The sequence below is a fragment of the Trachurus japonicus genome, chromosome 17, assembly GCF_045865225.1.
Source record: "Trachurus japonicus isolate A0001 chromosome 17, Traja_1.0".
In the NCBI taxonomy this organism is placed as follows: domain Eukaryota; kingdom Metazoa; phylum Chordata; class Actinopteri; order Carangiformes; family Carangidae; genus Trachurus; species Trachurus japonicus.
The window spans coordinates 2372299-2390253 of record NC_140923.1 but is presented as its reverse complement, the minus strand read 5'-3'; the positions used below and the strand labels follow the sequence as shown (position 1 = coordinate 2390253).

The 17955-nt window shown below is 43.2% G+C and overlaps 2 protein-coding genes across 3 annotated transcripts in view; one reads left to right on the top strand and one right to left on the bottom strand.

Annotated features, from left to right (window-relative positions):
• Positions 1–17955, bottom strand: part of LOC146969721 (NACHT, LRR and PYD domains-containing protein 3-like) — a 264684-nt gene that overhangs the window by 156816 nt on the left and 89913 nt on the right. The gene's annotated exons all lie outside the window — the stretch shown is intronic.
• On the top strand, positions 5581–16261 carry plpp6 (phospholipid phosphatase 6). 2 transcript variants are annotated; one of them, XM_085804887.1, is made up of 3 exons: positions 5581–6219; positions 11401–11792; positions 15855–16261. In XM_085804887.1, exons 1-2 carry the CDS (start codon positions 5730–5732, stop codon positions 11766–11768), a joined length of 858 nt encoding a protein of 285 aa, XP_085661013.1. In that variant the 5' UTR covers positions 5581–5729; the 3' UTR covers positions 11769–11792; positions 15855–16261. The 2 variants fall into 2 exon arrangements, with proteins under 2 accessions (XP_085661013.1, XP_085661012.1); XM_085804886.1 differs by lacking the exon at positions 15855–16261 and having other exon boundaries at positions 5582–6219; positions 11401–12278.

The following is a 17955-nucleotide window of genomic DNA, read 5'->3' as shown; positions in this document are numbered from 1 at the left end:
CACATGAGGATTTCTGACAAATTTCACACTTTTCAATGAGTGTGTATGGGGTTGGGTCAGAGTGAGTGACATCATCGTTAGAGTGAGAGGGATCGAAAAAACATTCAGGATTTTTTCTGGATAAATTGCCAGCACGGCCACAAATTAAACTCTAGACACATGATTTCCTCACTGGTTTGTAGCCACACTTGTCGTGTCTCATCTGATGTGCTCAAAACAGCAGACACACTTACAGAATTGTCTCAGTGAGCCTAATTGTCCAGCTAGACCCGCTCCAGTGGCTCATCCACTTCAATATAAAAGTAGGAGCTGATTTTTTTAGAAAAGCAGAAATGCCCCCCTTTTCTACCTTGCGACCCTGAGAAAAGTTTTTGCCCTACAAACATTTAATGCACATCAATGTGCTCAGGAAGGTCTCCTTGCCCCAGTAGTCACATGGCCACATTCTGATAAGAGTTACGGTTCTCTTTTTCTGGGCTGTTTTCGGAAGCTGCACTGAGCTCAAATCTCTCTGCTCTGCTCTGCTCTGTGTGCAGTTGGTCCAGCTGTAGCGGCCAGCTCGTTATCAAAGTCTATAAATAGAACAAGTGCAGGTGCAGCCTGGCCGCTCGTTAAGATGTTTTTAAACACAGCCCCACACACACACATGATAAACCAGACTGACAGAGGATGTCCACGCACAAACACAGGTATCACACTCACACACAGACACACACAGACACTCACACACAGTCACACATGCACGCATACACAAACAAACAATTCCATTCCATTCTTCATTCTTCCATTCTTAGATAATAATTTAAAATATTTTTTAAATGCAGCCAGGGAGCTCTCTGCTCTGCAGCAGGAGAAGGAGCTCAACTTTGTAACTTGCTGTTAAGTGCTTTTTAATTCATTTTAATTCCCCAAAAAATAGTCACAGGTCACAAAAAAGTCCTCTTCTTGCTTGGTGTGGCTAATTTCTGCACTTTCCTTACTTTTTTTTTAAGCATGATTGAAAAATCTCACATTCATCAAAGTCTCAACCTCTTTTGCACAACTCCACTGTAGTGTAGGGGGTAGGGTGGCCATTGACCAACCCCAAGGTCACTGGTTCGAATCCAAGGGAAGAACTCTTGTTATGTTATGTTGAATTCTGCTCTCCTCCACCGCCTTCAATTGGTTACAGGTGTTTGTTATCTGCTTGATTACTCATACCAGTTTGCAGCACATCATCACATTACAATGAATGACAACAGTCTTGAAAGCAGTGTGCTCTCTGTAGCCGAGTGGCAGAGTGAAGGCTTTATGATCATAAGGTCATAGGTTCAATTCCTGCCTCAGGCATTTCACATCATTGCTTGAGTTTTGATTCCAATTATTCAGCTGTCATTGGACAGTCTTTGATTCCTCATAGTATAAAGCTCATTGTAACTCAGGTTCTCTGTGGCCGTATGGTTAGTGTGTTAGGTTACCACTCATGGAGTTGTGGGTTCAATTCCTTCCATGGACATGTTTCTTGTTTGCCATTCCGCATGTCTTTGTCAATTTATTCTGCTAATTCAGCATGGTTCAGCATTGGGTTTCAGCATTCACACGCATGTTCCGTTAGGAAATGCTGTTTCTAGTTATTTTAGTTGTTCTGAGATTATTTTGTTTTGAGCTATAACAGAAAGTGGGCAGCGCTGACTGCGGCTGTACAAAAGCTATTTCATAGCTGTAGGGGCCAGTGCCCGGTGCACTTGCCCCGTTGCCCTAATAAGTGTACTAGAAGAAAAATTCCCTCCAAATTTGAAGGCAATGCGTATGTGGTTATGATTCAGCACTCATACATACTCTGCCAGAGGTGCCAGCTAAATGCCATATGTGGCCCAAAAGTCAATGCTATTGGGGACCATCATTGACATTGCAGCAAAAAAGAAAAAACTTAAAAAATACTAGGCTAAAACTCTTCAAATACTCTCCAATAATGGTTCAGGGTTGAACTTTTGAATTTTTAAACGTGTTCCCTATAAGGGTCAAGATGACATTGCATGAGGGCATGAGGCGCTAGGCCTTGGTCATTTTAGTCAATGGAGGCTGGTCCATAGAGTCAGAGGAGGTTGGTCCTCCTCTATTTTTGAGAGGCAAGAGGAAGATCAACATATTTTTAATAAAGAGTAACTGGTTGAAATAAACCATTACCAAATCATTTATAATTTTTTAAATCTCTTTTATGGAAGAAAATCCACTAAATCCACTTAAAACGGTTCAACAGCGCCGCCTGCAGGCGGAGGAGACAGAGCAGTCTGTGTGAAGAGCAGGGAGGTGGGGGCTCTATGGGGAGGACGAGGACGGAGGGCTTCTGTCCTCCTCTAGACACCTCCGGGCGGGATCTTCTTCCATTCACTCAATCAAAGACGGTTTATAAACCACTGGCTATATTGAATATCTTTGACTCAATGCATTTAGGTTTTTTTCATGCTGATCTATGGCTAAGACACATAAAATGACGCGCTAAGGGAGTAGAGCACTGGAAAAGAGAGACACCACTGACTCCCGTGGCCCCGAGTGGCAGGATATGGGTAGGCCCATGGGTAGGCCTATTGCAAAAGCGCCCAGAAAACTCAGTCACTCTCACTCCAATGTATGTGTGTTGCCCACTTGCTTGTAAATTGATGAAAACAACATTTTATTCATTTTACTGTTTCATTTTCATTTAATAGCCTATAAGAAAGTAGGGAAGTAGTCAACTAGTAGAATTTTTTTCAGTCACCAGTCGCCCCTAGTATCGTCTAGGGGTGAGGTTGTGCTTTCATACTGTTTCCTACACACCTGGCTGTGAGTAAGAAAAATGGGTCACGTCACGTACTGCGGTAAAGTGAGCCGCTGTTTGCGAGATAGTGGTAAAGTGAGCCGCTGTTTGATTTTCGTTGGGCGCGCGCTACAGTAAATACGGTAGGCACGGTTCTCGAGCAAAGTGAAGGTCCTGAAAGATACATAAAACCTACGTGCTTTTACTGGAGAAATGTGGAGGAAAATCACTTCCAAGATGAATCAACTTTTTAGTTATATTTCACTACCGCAAAGGGGAGAAAAATCACCTTTCATCGACATTTTACTGTAGAAAAGAAAAATTAATTTAAAACGACCCCAATAATAAAAGCCATTCACAGTATGCTGACCTTTGACCTTACCTCACATTAATTCCTTCATATGTGTGTCTCATTTTTTTTTTGCATATTGTTCCTGAGTCTCACTCTACCTCTGGTACAATTTTGGTAAAAAATTTACTGTAGAAATTTGGAGAAAAATCATTTTTTAAACAACCCCTACAATAAAAGCCATTCACAGTATGCTGACCTTTGACCATACGTCATATCAATTCCTTCATAGGTGTGTTCCTCATTTCTTTTGCATATTGTTCCTGGTATCTTACTCTACTTCTGGTATCATTTTGGTGGCATTTTACTGTAGAAATTTGGAGAAAAATAATTTAAAAAATCCCACCCATAATGGCTCAACCCCATTTACTGTATGCTGACCTTTGACCTTACCTCACAATTAATGTGAGGTAAGGTCAAAGGTCAGCATACTGTGAATGGCTTTTATTATAGGGGTCATTTTAAATTAATTTTCCCCTACATTTCTACAGTAAAATGTCGATGAAAGGTGATTTTTCTCCCCTTTACGGCAGTGAAATATAAATAAAAAGTTGATTCATCTTGGAAGTGATTTTCTACGGAAGCTTATTGCATTCATTCAATAAAAAAAAATACAGATCCTGTTTTTCTGAGTAATTTTTTCTGTTTTTCTGAGTAATTTTTTTTAAAATCAGTTTTTCTGAGTAATTTTTTCTGTTTTTCTGAGTAATTTTTTTGGATCAGTTTTTCTGAGTATTTTTTTTCCTGTTTTTCTGAGTATTTTTGTTCCTGTTTTTCTGAGTAATTTTTTTGGATCAGTTTTTCTGAGTAATTATTTCTGTTTTTCTGAGTAATTTTTTTTTCCTGTTTTTCTGAGTAATTTTTTTCCCCCTGTTTTTCTGAGTAATTTTTTCCCCTTGTTTTTCTGAGTAATTTTTTTCCCTGTTTTTTTGAGTAATTTTTTCTCTACTTCGAAATCTCGCGATAACTACGGAAGCCGGTGCTTGGCCGCCGCCGCCGCCGCTGCTCTAGTGGCGGCCGGGCACCGGGGTCTGTGAAGCAGGTTCATGAAGCCTGGTTGTCAACATAACGTTACAGCCGCAGTGTTGTGAGTGAATCATGTCGGGACCAGAGCGATTGCTGGTCTGGACAACCAGGCTTCATGAACCCGCTTCACAGACCCCGGTGCCCGGCCGTAGGTGGCTCACACACCCGGGGAAGGACATCCTGGCAGTTAAGAGGATAAACTTTCTGCTTCTAAGTTGTTGTTAAGTTTAGGAGCAGCGCAGCGGCTCGCGGCTGCAGCTCTGTTCACTTCATACACTGAGAATGGAGTCAGTGTATGAAGTGAACAGAGCTGCAGCCGCGAGCCGCTGCGCTGCTCCTAAACTAGAAGCAGAAAGTTTCTCCTCTTAACTATGCTGCCAGTATGGCCTTCCCTGGGTGTGTGAGCCCGGCCGCCCCCGCCGTAGCAGCAGCAGCAGCGGCGGCGGCCGGGCTCACACACCCTCACTGCCAGGATGTCCTTCCCCGGGTGTGTGAGCCACCTACGGCCGGGCACCGGGGTCTGTGAAGCGGGTTCATGAAGCCTGGTTGTCCAGACCAGCAATCGCTCTGGTCCCGACATGATTCACTCACAACACTGCGGCTGTAATGTTATGTTGACAACCAGGCTTCATGAACCTGCTTCACAGACCCCGGTGCCCGGCCGCCACTAGAGCGGCGGCGGCGGCCAAGCACCGGCTTCCGTAGTTATCGCGAGATTTCGAAGTAGAGAAAAAATTACTCAAAAAAACAGGAAAAAAAATTACTCAGAAAAACAAGGGGAAAAAATTACTCAGAAAAACAGGGGGAAAAAAATTACTCAGAAAAACAGGGAAAAAAAATTACTCAGAAAAACAGAAATAATTACTCAGAAAAACTGATCCAAAAAAAATTACTCAGAAAAACAGGAAAAAAATTACTCAGAAAAACTGATCCAAAAAAAATTACTCAGGAAAACAGGAAAAAAATTACTCAGAAAAACTGATCCAAAAAAATTACTCAGAAAAACAGAAAAAATTACTCAGAAAAACTGATTTTAAAAAAAATTACTCAGAAAAACAGAAAAAATTACTCAGAAAAACTGATTTTAAAAAAAATTACTCAGAAAAACAGAAAAAATTACTCAGAAAAACAGGATCTGTATTTTTTTTTATTGAATGAATGCAATAAGCTTCCGTAATTTTCCTCCACATTTCTCCAGTAAAAGCACGTAGGCTTTATGTATCTTTCAGGACCTTCACTTTGCTCGAGAACCGTGTCTACCGTATTTACTGTAGCGCGCGCCCAACGAAAATCAAACAGCGGCTCACTTTACCACTATCTCGCAAACAGCGGCTCACTTTACCGCGGTCGTCAACTGTACATTTCTAAGACAACTCAATTTCCCAGGTTTCTTTGCTACAAGAACAACAAAGATGGCGACTGAGCTCGGTGCAAGTCGACGTGATATGAATCGTTAGGCGTACGACAGATGAGCTGAAGGAGCGTCTACCACACGGCACTGCAGACAACCTAACGTTACCGCTGCGGTGAACCCCGTCAACACACAGCTGCCTGGGCCTCCACATTAACACACACACAATGCCTTCTCCCAAAGCGAAGAACCCGGGTCGCAGCGGAGGAAGCCCGGTGCTCGGCAGCACCAACGGCCGCTACGAGTTCATGTCGCTGACGAAGCCGCTGAACCGCTCCTCGCCGCCGCACCTGCTGCAGCGGCAGGGCTCCGACCCGACCACCGCCCGGCTCAGAGCCTCGGAGAGCCCCACTCGGCGCCGGGGCTCCAGCTCCTCCACGGGCTCGGCGAGCGGTCAGGGGCCGGAGGAGGACGGCATACGGCTGAACCCGTCCTTCGTCCGCGTAGCGCTCAGCTCCCTGCTCGCCATCGACCTGTGGCTGTCGAAGCGGCTGGGGGTCTGCGCCTGCGAGGACTCGTCCTGGGGGAGTGTGCGTCCGCTCATGAAACTGATAGAGATCTCGGGACATGGCATCCCCTGGCTGGCTGGTACCGCCTACTGTCTGTACAAGAGTGACAGTGCTGCAGGACAAGAAGTCATGCTCAACCTACTCATGGGTAAATCAACAGCTCTGCTTATTGTGTCCCTGTGTGTGTGCGTCGTCCCCGTGTGTCTCATGTAAACACACGGACAGATCCTTCAGCTGCTCTAGATGCAGCGCCTGGCTCTGAGCTGGGCTCAGATGCAGTATTTCTGTCGCAGCCTTCCTCTTCCTACCTTTTAGATCTCATCTCAGCTGTAGAAGAGCTGATTCCACCTCCAACCCCCACCACCATATTCTGCCCCATTCTACTCTTCCTCCATCAGTCCAGGTTGCGTCTCACCTGTTGATGTCAGTTGTTGTTTTTCTGGTTTTCCCTCATCTCTGTTCCACGAAGTCTACATTCTAGACACGCACAAGTAGTTCAGAATATTTGCTTCATGTGTCGTAATGTTCAATGGACTCTATGCACATCTCCACTACTTCCTGAATTTAAGGCAGTTCTATTTCCTGTTTTACATTATTTGACAAACGGATTAATCCAGGTGTCTGACCATTGTGACTACTCCAGACACACCTGAATTAATCAGTTTGTCCAATAATGTAAGACAGGAAATAAAAGAGCAGCCATAAATTCAGGAAGTAGCAGAGCATAGAGCCCAATACGAGTGGTGAATGTGCAGGTCACAGCTTGTCCACAAGACTGTTTTGGAGTTGTTGGATTGTGTATTTGATGAGGGACAGGGGACCTCAGTGGTTCCCAACCTTTTTTGGCTCATGACCCCATTTTGACATCACAAATTTCTGTTGACCCCACAATCACATGTAGTCACGTGATCACGGCCGTCAATAATGCATCAGCTCAGATATTTTTATATGCTGCATTTTATTTGAACTTGATTATTTGAGAAAGTGAAAAGAATACAGTTGTTTAAGATTGTGTGTGGTGTTTTTAATCATTATTTAAAAAAAAAAAAGATAATTAGTTAAAATAATATTTTTATCAGTAATTTTTTTTTATCAATTACTAGACATTCCAGGCGACCCCATTTGAATTACAGGCGACCCCACGTGGGGTCCCAAAACCAAGGTTGAAAAACACTGGGGGACCTATACCATTCACCTCCATTGTGTTCACTGAGCAGCTCCCGTCTCTGCCCCTCGGATCTCAAAACAACATGCAACAATAATTAAACAATAACATAACATACAACATATTGTCACGTGTGTTGTTTTGCCTCGTGCTGACGGACCACTTGTTTACATAGAGGCTTGTTTATGCCGTTACCTGCAGCGGCTGTCGTCCATCTGCCGTCTGCTCAATTTCATGTGAATGCAGCATGAAAAATATGATTGAGTTGCTTGTGCAACGCTAGATGGGAGTAATTCCTAATGTACCTTTAAAGGTAATGAACCTACTCCTATGACTATAGGGGTTATGGCAATAGGCGAATTTGCCAAAATGTTGAACTATCCCTTTAATTTAGAATTTCACTCATTCTCACCCTGTTCTGTATTTCTAATAATTAGACACAGGAAAGGGATGTGTTTCAATTAAAAGCCAGTAAAAATCTACAAAGGACTAAAATATTTTTTCTGCATGTAAACACACCCCTCCCAACATTTTGTACTGAAGCTCACAAGCGAAAAGGGGATGAAACTATACAGCCTGTAGCGACATGTAGGTTGGATTATTCAGGAAGGAGATGTGTGTGTTTCCATCCTGGTTGTTTTGCCACTGTTGGCGCTGACTTTTGTTGGTGTGGGATAGTGACAGTGACAGGTGCGTAACTAGGAGGCAGGTAGACACACGCCTGTCTCTGTTGGTCAGGTTAGGAAGCAGTGAACAACAGTTCCTCCTCTCTGATGAGTGTTTCCACAGGTTTGTGGACTGCTTTGTGTGTTTGTCTGTTTGTCCTGAAACTATTTGAATTAATTGGTAATTAATTTGACAGAAAATTGAAAAACATTTTGGATCAGTATTTAAAGTCAATTATTAAACAAGTGGCTGCCAGACCCAGCTTCTCAAATATGAGGCTCTGCCTTTTTGAATGTCTTTATGTTATTCAGTCGTTCTTATCTGAGTATGGGAACTGAAACACTTGACAAAGCATTTTGATGCTTTCGTTATCAAATACTGATTGTGCCTCATGATATAGGTACTCTGTTTTTATGACTGAAAAGATTGGTGCAACACAAACTTAATGAGTCATTTAATGATATGATGTGGAGCTTCTCCAATGATAGGCTGCAGTTCTTTGAATTATGATCAATTTGTCTTGACGACCAGTCCAGAAAGTTTGTTTTTTAAGAGTAATTAAGTTTTGCAAACCAGGTAAGCATCAGAAAATCCCACCCTAATGTCTGGAGAGAGGCATCAGCTCAAAGGGACAAAGTGTTAGTCAACATACAGCTGGGATTTGACTATAGTGAATGAAAATGTATTGTTGCACAATGCGCATTCACATTTAGTTGACTTCTAGCAGTAACTGGGTCACTGCCAGCTGAGTGTTGCATTAATTTTTCAACAGTGCTGCAGTCCTGGAGATAATGAAGCATCTGATCATTAAAAAAGAGCTAAATGTATGCTCAATGCAACCACACAGCAACAAAAAAAACTTAAATACTGTACTACTCACATGTATCTACTCCTGTAACATCTTGTTATCTTTAAGAACATACAAATGATGTTTACTCCTGACCTCATGGCATATGAGCGACAGGAGCTGTTTGAGCTCAAAACGTCTGATGTGAAGCAGCCTGTTACCAGCTTACTTCAACAAGCATCATTAATTGTTATTGATGTCAATGTAGCAGCAAAGGGCTCAGCCGGATGATCAGTGTGATGGATAACTCCAGACAACAGGCAGTTTATTAAATTAGAAAATCTACTTTGTGCAAAAGGCCAATCAACATTTCCCACTGGACGTGAACATGAGTAATGGAATGGACCAGTGTCTGGTCCGGTGCCAGTCCTGATCCAGCAGATGGTGACAAAGAGCTGGTAAACCTCTTACATTGATGTGTCTGTAAGGCTGAAGGCTATATTTGTTGAAGGGCCAGATTTTTCTTGACCCAATTATCGATTTTTCTCCAATAAAATGAAATTCACATTTTGGCCTAATAGTCTTTGATAGTTCTTGTTTTGATATTTTAGGCATTTAACCTTTGTCAGTCAGGCTCCTATCACCTAAACCACAGTCAGCCACCAGGAGTGATATAGATATTTTTTGACTGGATATTTGTGGGTGTCGTGCGGCTCGTGCCCATCATTGGCTTCAACACAAAGTTATGGACTTAAAACTATTAAAAAATTAAACCTCATCAGAGGAAATTCTCTGTTGTTTTTCAGTTGCTTTAATAGTGGGGACCACAAGGTATTTTCTTTTTGATCCTCATAATTTCGGAATTAAAGCGGAAGTAAGCGGAATGTTTGTGTTAATATAAGTCTTAAAGCTTCAGTTGGTAACAATTATTCAGTCATATTTGCTGGAATTGTCACTATATTCTGATGGTCAGACATTAAATGAGTAATTTAGGACAAAATCCAACTCCTCTGGCTCCACCTACAGCCTGTAATCGTATTTGCCAAAATCCACCGCGCCCGACGATTCTCCACCAATCAGGTAGAGGGAGCAGGAGGAGCAGCCAATCGCCGCTCCTACACGTCGTGCTATGGATACGGTACATCTTTTTTTTTTTTTTTTTTTTCTCTGTGGGTGCGTTCATGGCTACTTTGTGTGTGTCTGTGTGTGTGGGGGGCGCTTGGCAGAGGTTCATAAAGGGACCTGACGGAGTATTGTCTTGAAATTTCCGACCAAGTCGCGGAGTTTACTTTCACTTTCGTCAACTTACCAACTGGAGCTTTAAATAGTTATATCTTCCGACAGCAATCACTTATATAGAGTGTTTGGTCTGAAACACGGGTCTGTCAGTCACTCTGCTCTGCTGTAAGCCGAGGAGAAAACTTTTCTTGTATCCTACAACCTTTATCCAATGAGGAGAGAGAACGGCATAAAGGGGCGGTCCTCTCTGTGTGTGCAGCCAAGGGATGCGCGTGCATGTGGTGACGTAGGGACGAGGGCGGGGACTGCTAACTCCATCGGCTGACAGAAAGTTAGCCAAAACGACCGGATCGCTTACTTCTGCTCCTCTCCTCTCTGTGTGTGCATCCCTTGGCTGCACACACAGAGAGGACCGCCCCTTTATGCCGTTCTCTCTCCTCAGTGGATAAAGGATGTAGGATACAAGGAAAGTTTTCTCCTCGGCTTACAGCAGAGCAGAGTGACTGACAGACCCGTGTTTCAGACCAAACACTCTATAAGTGATTGCTGTTGGAAGATATAACTATTTAAGACTTATATTAACACAAACATTCCGCTTACTTCTGCTTTAAGTAGCGGACCAAATTCTGCCCGCAGTCCACCAGTTGATGATCACTGGCATAGGAGAACACGTAGTGACTCTGGATCTTTAGTGAGGCTATCATACAGTACATTTTTACATCCTGTAAAACCTCAATCTGATTTTCTTATTCTATTGTCAATATCACTTATACGTGCAGGGTTGCAGGTGGACTGGAGCCAGTCCCAGCTGACATGGGCCAGGGAGGGGTGCACTCTGTCTGTACAGGTCACCAGTGTATTGCAGGGCAATGAACCGTTCATTGGCACCTTCATTTTTATAGTCGTGTTACAAATCTGTGCCAAGGATACACGGATTCAGAGCATACTGCTCTCTTTCATTGAAGCCCCTTGATGCACTTTATCATTCTGTACTTTAATCTATGACTGTGTGTTCCGAACCCATCACTGTGTTCTCTATAACAAAGTCGGATGGCCATCCTTAAGTGTAAGGAGGGAGCAACACTGCATGGTCTTTATTTACATAGCTTTACCTGACATTTTACCTGTTAGTCTTACCAGTTTAATCTCATTTAGAGTTTGTAACTTGCACACCAGTTCACAGGATGCATTGGTTTTAAACATTCCTAGTTTCAGGACAGAATTTGGGAAGGCTGCCTTTCAATTCTATGCCCCCCAGAAGTGGAAATGCCGTGTTTGTAATCAGGGCGTCATAGGAAAAGAGAGCTCTCTCTGAACTATAAGAAAAGATAATGATGCCAGTCACATTATACCTCCTCCTTCTCTCTTCATGCCTCATACCTGTTATCTGTTAATGTAATTGTGGCAATGTTTGTATAATCCATAGTAACACATCTTCCTCTTCATTTCCTCCTCCTCCTCCTCTCCTCCAGGCCTCCTGTTGGATCTGATCCTGGTTGCCATTGTTAAGGCGGTGGTGCGTCGGCGTCGGCCGGCACATAACCGTATGGACATGTTCGCCACCTTCTCCGTGGACCGCTACTCTTTCCCCTCCGGGCACGCCACCCGTGCCGCCATGTGCGGAAGGTTCCTGCTGGCCCACCTGGTGCTGGCCGCCCCGCTCAGAGTCCTGGTCCTGCTGTGGGCCGGCCTGGTGGGGCTGAGCAGGGTGTTGCTGGGCAGGCACAACGTGACTGATGTGATGTTTGGTTTCTGGATGGGCTATTGGCAGTACAACCTGGTGGAGATGCTATGGCTGTCGCCTCAGACCCTGCAGGGGCTTCTGGGACAGTTAGCTTAACATTAAGGACTCGAGAAGAAGGTGGTACGGCTGTGACAGCACTCGCACAGCTTCCGTCTTTGAGGCTCACATAGAAGAGATGGATGGTGGTTCGTTGACTAGAGAGGAGAGTTTTGTCACACAGTTTTCTCCATTATTATCTGACACTTCATCCTATGGCAGCAAATAGATTTTCTGTGTCAAATGGCGCAGGGTTTTACTCAGCTTATATTCTGAAACCATGCCAGCTGCATCCACACTCACCTGATACGTGGACAATGTTGTGACAGTTGTGTTGAACCTGGGAAATGAGTTGAAATGTAGAGAGACGTCAAGGTTCATTTTAGGGCTGCAACTATCAATTATTTTCATTATCGATTAATCTGTTGATTATTTAAATGATTAATTGTTTAGTTGTTTGGGCAATTAATGTTAAAAACTATTGAAAAATATCAATCAGTGTTTCCCAAACCAAAAGATGACGTACTCAAATGCCTTGTTTTGTCCACAAACCAAAAAGACGCTCAGTTAATTGTCATAAAGGAACAAAGAAACCAGAAATATTCACATTTAAGAAGCTGGAATCATTTTTTTCTTTAAAAAAGTCCAAATTCTGTTATGTTATTCAATTATCAAAATAGTTAATCGATTATTGTTCGATTAATTGTTGCAGCTCTAGTTCATTTATCGTCATTCTAAAACGTGCTTTCACATGAGCAGAACAAAATTCATACTCAGGTCCCAGCAGTGGAATATCATGACAGTAAAATGTACATGTTATATAATTAAATAAAAAGCAGCAGCAGGGGGCTGAGGGTTCAGTTAATGCAGTCAGTTGGTCAGCCTCACAGCCTCAGCTGTGATGTCCTGTCTTTGATGCTCCACAGCCTTCTGCCTGAGGGGAGGGGGGACAAACGGTCCATTTGCTGGGTGGGTGGGGTGGGGTCTATCATATGCAGGAAGCTCTGCTCCTGCACCTGCTGACATAGATGCCCTCGATGGAGGGGAGACAGATATGAGCACACTCTGCAGTGCCTTCCTGTCAGCAGCACAGCAGTGTCTGTGCCTCACTGTGATGCTCTACTACACACACCTAGAGAGAGATCAGGACTGGGGTGCTCAGGCCAAAGGCATCAAGTCAAAGTTCTGCAAGAAGTAAAGACATTTGTTCCTGTCTTTATGATGCTGGCAGTGTCCACCCAAACTGGGGACCACAGCTGCTCCACCAGTGTAGAGAGGAGGGGGGTTGTAGGCTCTCCTCCTGAAGTGGACAATCACCTCCTTTGTCCTCCCCATGTTAATGCAGAGGTTGTTTTATTGGCACCAGTCCTCTGGTCTCTCCACCTCCCATTAATTAATCCCACCATGACTGTGTCATCAGCACATTTCACAGTACAACTGCTCTGATGTTTGTCTCAACAGTCATTGGTGAAAACAATGACCTTGTGTTTCGTTGCCATAGCTTTTACTCTATTGATTCCTGCATTTAGTTGCAGAGGGTGGTGGGCAGGGACCAGCATGATGGAGATGTGGTGAGAGGAAACCAGATGAGGGCGAAGCGACGCTCTGTATGCATCCTGTTTGTCTGGAAACGCATGGTCAAGTGTGTTGTTTTGTCTGGAGATGTGGCAGAGTGACTGTCAGTGTTACATAGTTAAAAATCTCCAACAGCCATGAAGACAGCCTCCAGGTACTTTTTGTTTAGCACACAGCTGTGATCAGAGAGCTTCACTGGCATTGGCATTCAGAGGGATGTGAACAGTCAGAGTTACCACCACTGTAAACTCCCAGGGGAAGAAGAGTGTGGTGACATCGCACCACAATGGAAATGAATCTGAATCTGAATAGACATGTCCTGTAACTTTGCCTTGATAATTGATAATAATTATCATTTATTTCAGAAAACTAATTCTAATTGGGTTTTGCACTGTATTGATTTAAAGCCAAAGTGAAAAGATGGTAGTTCAAGTGAATTAAATAGCTACACTAATTTAAAAGTAGATTATAAATCATTATGTATATATCTGAAGCTAATTCAGTGTTGCATGTATTCTTAAACACACCCGAACCCACTCACTCATAAATGTTTATGAGGGTTTATTTTGTTTTTTCTATTTCCTTGACATCATCTCAGGCACATTAATAATGAACTATCAGGTGTGACTGGTTACTAATCAGGTTTTATACATGACACATTTAAACTTATTACAGGTCATGGTCAGTCAGGTCCTGCACAAATCACATACAGAGAGCGACTATGGACTGCACAGCTGCCGTATCACAGCTATCATATGCTCTTGCTTTGAATCACAGCTCGTATCAAACCCACTACTGATTAGAGAATTAAAATTATTGATTCAAAGTGTGCAGGAGTTCTCTTCTCTAGGTAGTGATAATTTCTAACAGAGTTGTGCGTGCTGTATTTGTCCGTGTTAGAAAGGTATTGAATGGACATGAGCCTGAAGTAGCATCTTTACATCTTCACTGTAAAGACCTGAGCCAACCAACCATCTGCCAAATGTAAACTGCTGAAGAAAAATGACCATATGAAGGAGCCACAGATTAGATTTACTGAGGAAGACATGGAGGAAGAAGGAACTTAATTTGTAGGACATTGAGTAAAAGAGGCACAATCAACTGTGGTTTTAAAACAATAGTGGTACTCTGTACCCTGCCAACAAAATGACTGTTATTTAGCCCATGACTGACTCATGAATCACCACTTGGAAAAATTTGGAACCAACTATGAGTCCATTAATACAGCTTTCAATCAAGGTCTTGCTCTGATTTGATGAAACTCACATGAACCTAAGGATGGATAGTATTTCAGGCAGAGTGCGTCTCACCTGAACGCTTCTGAGAGTGAAGTATGGAGCTGATGTGGACCCAGTTTTACATTTAGTTTTACTTTTTTCTTACAATATTCTATTACACCACAGGATCAGACCTGATCACTGGCTCTGACTGAAAAGTTAGATAATATTGCAATTCTTTATAAGCTCCATTTTGAAGAAACTGACTTTTCAGTGGCACTAATCACTCAATGCCACCAGAGAAGTGAGTGTGATTAAAAAAAAATTTACTTGGATGTCTGAAGTGGCACTTTAACGTAATCCACTCTGGATTGTGTGAATTTTTCTATCACCTGAAATGACCGTGCTAAACATCAGGCACTGACACTGTTCACTGCAGTGCTTCTCTTCTCCCAGGCTGAGATGGACTATAAGTTTATTTATTAGTAGGAAATTAAAAAAAAAAAGAAAAAAGAAAGCTGTGGTGAATGTTTAACTGTGGACGCATCTGTCGTCATTGATGTTGCAGGTTCACGTTGGCATGGAGTTTGGATGAGTGGGGATGTCTCAATTCTTTTAATTTGTTATCTAGTAGTAACCTGATGTGATGTCAGGGTCCATGGAGCCGGGACCAGCGTCAGAAGGTAGTGAGGTATTTTGTAACCAACTATAATAAGATATAAATCTTTATCAATGGAAGACAGTTGTCACTGTGACAAGTAATCTAAAGGTTGGATAAGTTGGATTCCTTTTTCAGTTAGGTCCATAATGCACAGTTTCTCAGTTGAAGATTCACAAAGGCAATAATGTGTAAAGGTCTTAAGTCTTAATGTTTAGCCACACATGTAGACCAACGGGGGAGAGAAGGGGGGGGGGCGTATCCCTCCCAGTCTTGATGTCACTTGGCTGGTCCATGCGGTTGTGATGAAGTGCACATACTACTACTATCAAGAAACAGCATGTTTGAAGATTAAACCTTATCTGTGCACCGACCAAGCCAGTGCCACGCAACATTAACATTAAAGCCTAAAATGACGCCAGTGGTGCGTTGCATAATACCTTGGGCACTGGGCACGCACACACGCACACACACACACATCTTAGCACTGCCAGAAACCAGGACCAGTCCGTCTGCAGTCCTGATTCCCATGTGCGCTGGTCTGTGTTAATATAATAGTGGGGGTTCTGATCACATAATGTGAACATCCAGTCTCTTTCTTACTGTATTTCAGCTATTAAGAATTTCTTTGACATACCTATGTTGAACTTTTATGTGTGTCTGTAATTTTTACAAATCTGATTGATTTCCTGAAAGATGTCTGACTGTGAGCCATGTCATAGGATTTTCTGCCAGTTGGTCCAAATCCAGATATCTGGACTGAACCAGCGTAACACACTGGCCTGTACCAGACAATGAACCACCGTAGACTGTTTCATTGACCCCTCACACGCTGTGTCCTCTTTCTGCAATAACTGACCCATGATCTTCCAAGTGCGACAAGATGACCAGCAAGTGAGGTGGCAGTGGCAGCTTCCAGGCTTTTTATTTCATCACATCTCTGTGGCAAATCTAAATATGCTGGATGGTGAACATTGTGACCAAAATGATTTTTACAGTAGATTTTTGTGTTGTTTTTGCATGTTGGTATCAAGAAGAATCTTAAACAAAAGACAATGTTTATCACAATGAACACGTGTGTGTGTGTGAACACGTGTGTGTGTGTGTGTGTGTGTGTGTGTGTGTGTGTGCGTTGGTTTCACCTGTATATGAGGACATTTCATCCGTTTACGCACCGACATTATGAGGACATACCGTAATTGTTAGGACAGTTGCGATGTCCTCATAAGTCGCGCAGCGTAGAAGCACTTAGAATGATGCAAATAACTCCCTCCCGCTTTTTCTCGACATGTCCCCACAAATACGGTTATCTGACTTTTTTGTGTATGATACACAAAGTCATACACACGGTTTTTTTTTCGCGCCACTTGGATTCATACACGATTACCCGCCACCCCACACACAAAATGACCAGAAGTCATTGGCTGCGTGCGTCAGTGACGTTCTGCTCAGTGATTGGCTGCCGCGGATGTCGGTCTAGGCAGGTTCTGCTCAGTGATTGGCTGAACCCGGAAACGTCGGCTCTGGACGCTCTGCAGCGGAGAACTCCTCCCACCAGCAGCTGCAGGTTATTCTGATGAGTGGATTAATGAGGAAGACGCCGAAGAGGTAAGGATCTAATGTTTAATAGTAGTTAACGTTTGCTTATTGGAAAATTGTTGGTTTGTTATTGTCATGGTCGTTCGCTCTCATTGTTAATTCTCTTCTACCGAGCTGAAATATCGACGGTAGCCTACTGCCGTGTTTTTAGGTCAGGGTATAAACTCTTAGCCGAGCTACCTGAACTATGAATGAAAGCATACAAGTTACAAGCTATTTTACGAATTAAAGCATAGTTGAAATCGCGTCGGGTTTGCTCGGGGAGCCTGCAAATTAAAAGCCAAGCTGGTCTAACTATGGTTAATGAAGCCTGGACCGTCTGGATCAGTCCGGCCATTTAGCTGAGTTTAATGTCAGATCAGGCTGCTGAGACAGAGGGGGACACTGCCTGCCTTACTGGAAGACAGCAGAGACACTTGTGAAAGACAAACAATCTGAAAACTACGGTACATTTCTCTGATTAGCTGTTTTCTTCTTCTGATCGACGCTCGCTCTTTTTATTGATTTTCAATGTCGCTCTCTCCCTCTCTCCATTCACTCTGTAGGCCTGTCTCGCTCAGCCAAACAAAATGTCCATCAGCCCGTCTCCTAGTTGATGCATCCCAGCGACATGTGGAAACAAGTTTTAAGCTTTTCGTAGTACGTTTGTGGGGTGAAGCCCTCGCGGAGAGAAACGTCATTAAAGTAAAGTCAGATCAGCTGGTTCACGTGAGATCAAGCTGCAGGGAGGAGGGAGGAGGAGGGAGGAGGAGGGAGGGGGGCTCTGAGCAACATGGAGGTGAATAACAAACATTCAGTGAATGACTGAGGTGGAAATAGACGTAGTGTTAATGAAGGAAGACTTCAGGTTAGTGGAATATAACTGCGCAATGTTATAATTTCCCGTAAATGCAAAATCAATCATATGCAAATTAGCCATGTGTTTGTTAGGTGAGGAGTCGCGGAGAGAAACGTCATTAAAGTAACGTCGGGTCAGCTGGTTCACATGAGATCAGGCTGCAGAGAGGAGGGAGGGGAGACTGAGCAACATGGAGGTGAATGAAGAAATAACATGTCGTTTTCTGATGATCAAACATTCAGGGAATGATCGAGGTGGAAATGGACGTTGTGTTAATGAGGGTTAACTTCAGGTTTGTGGGCTGAGCTTGTGCAGGTTTATTTAATTTGCTGTAAATGCTGCAATGATTGTATGCAAATG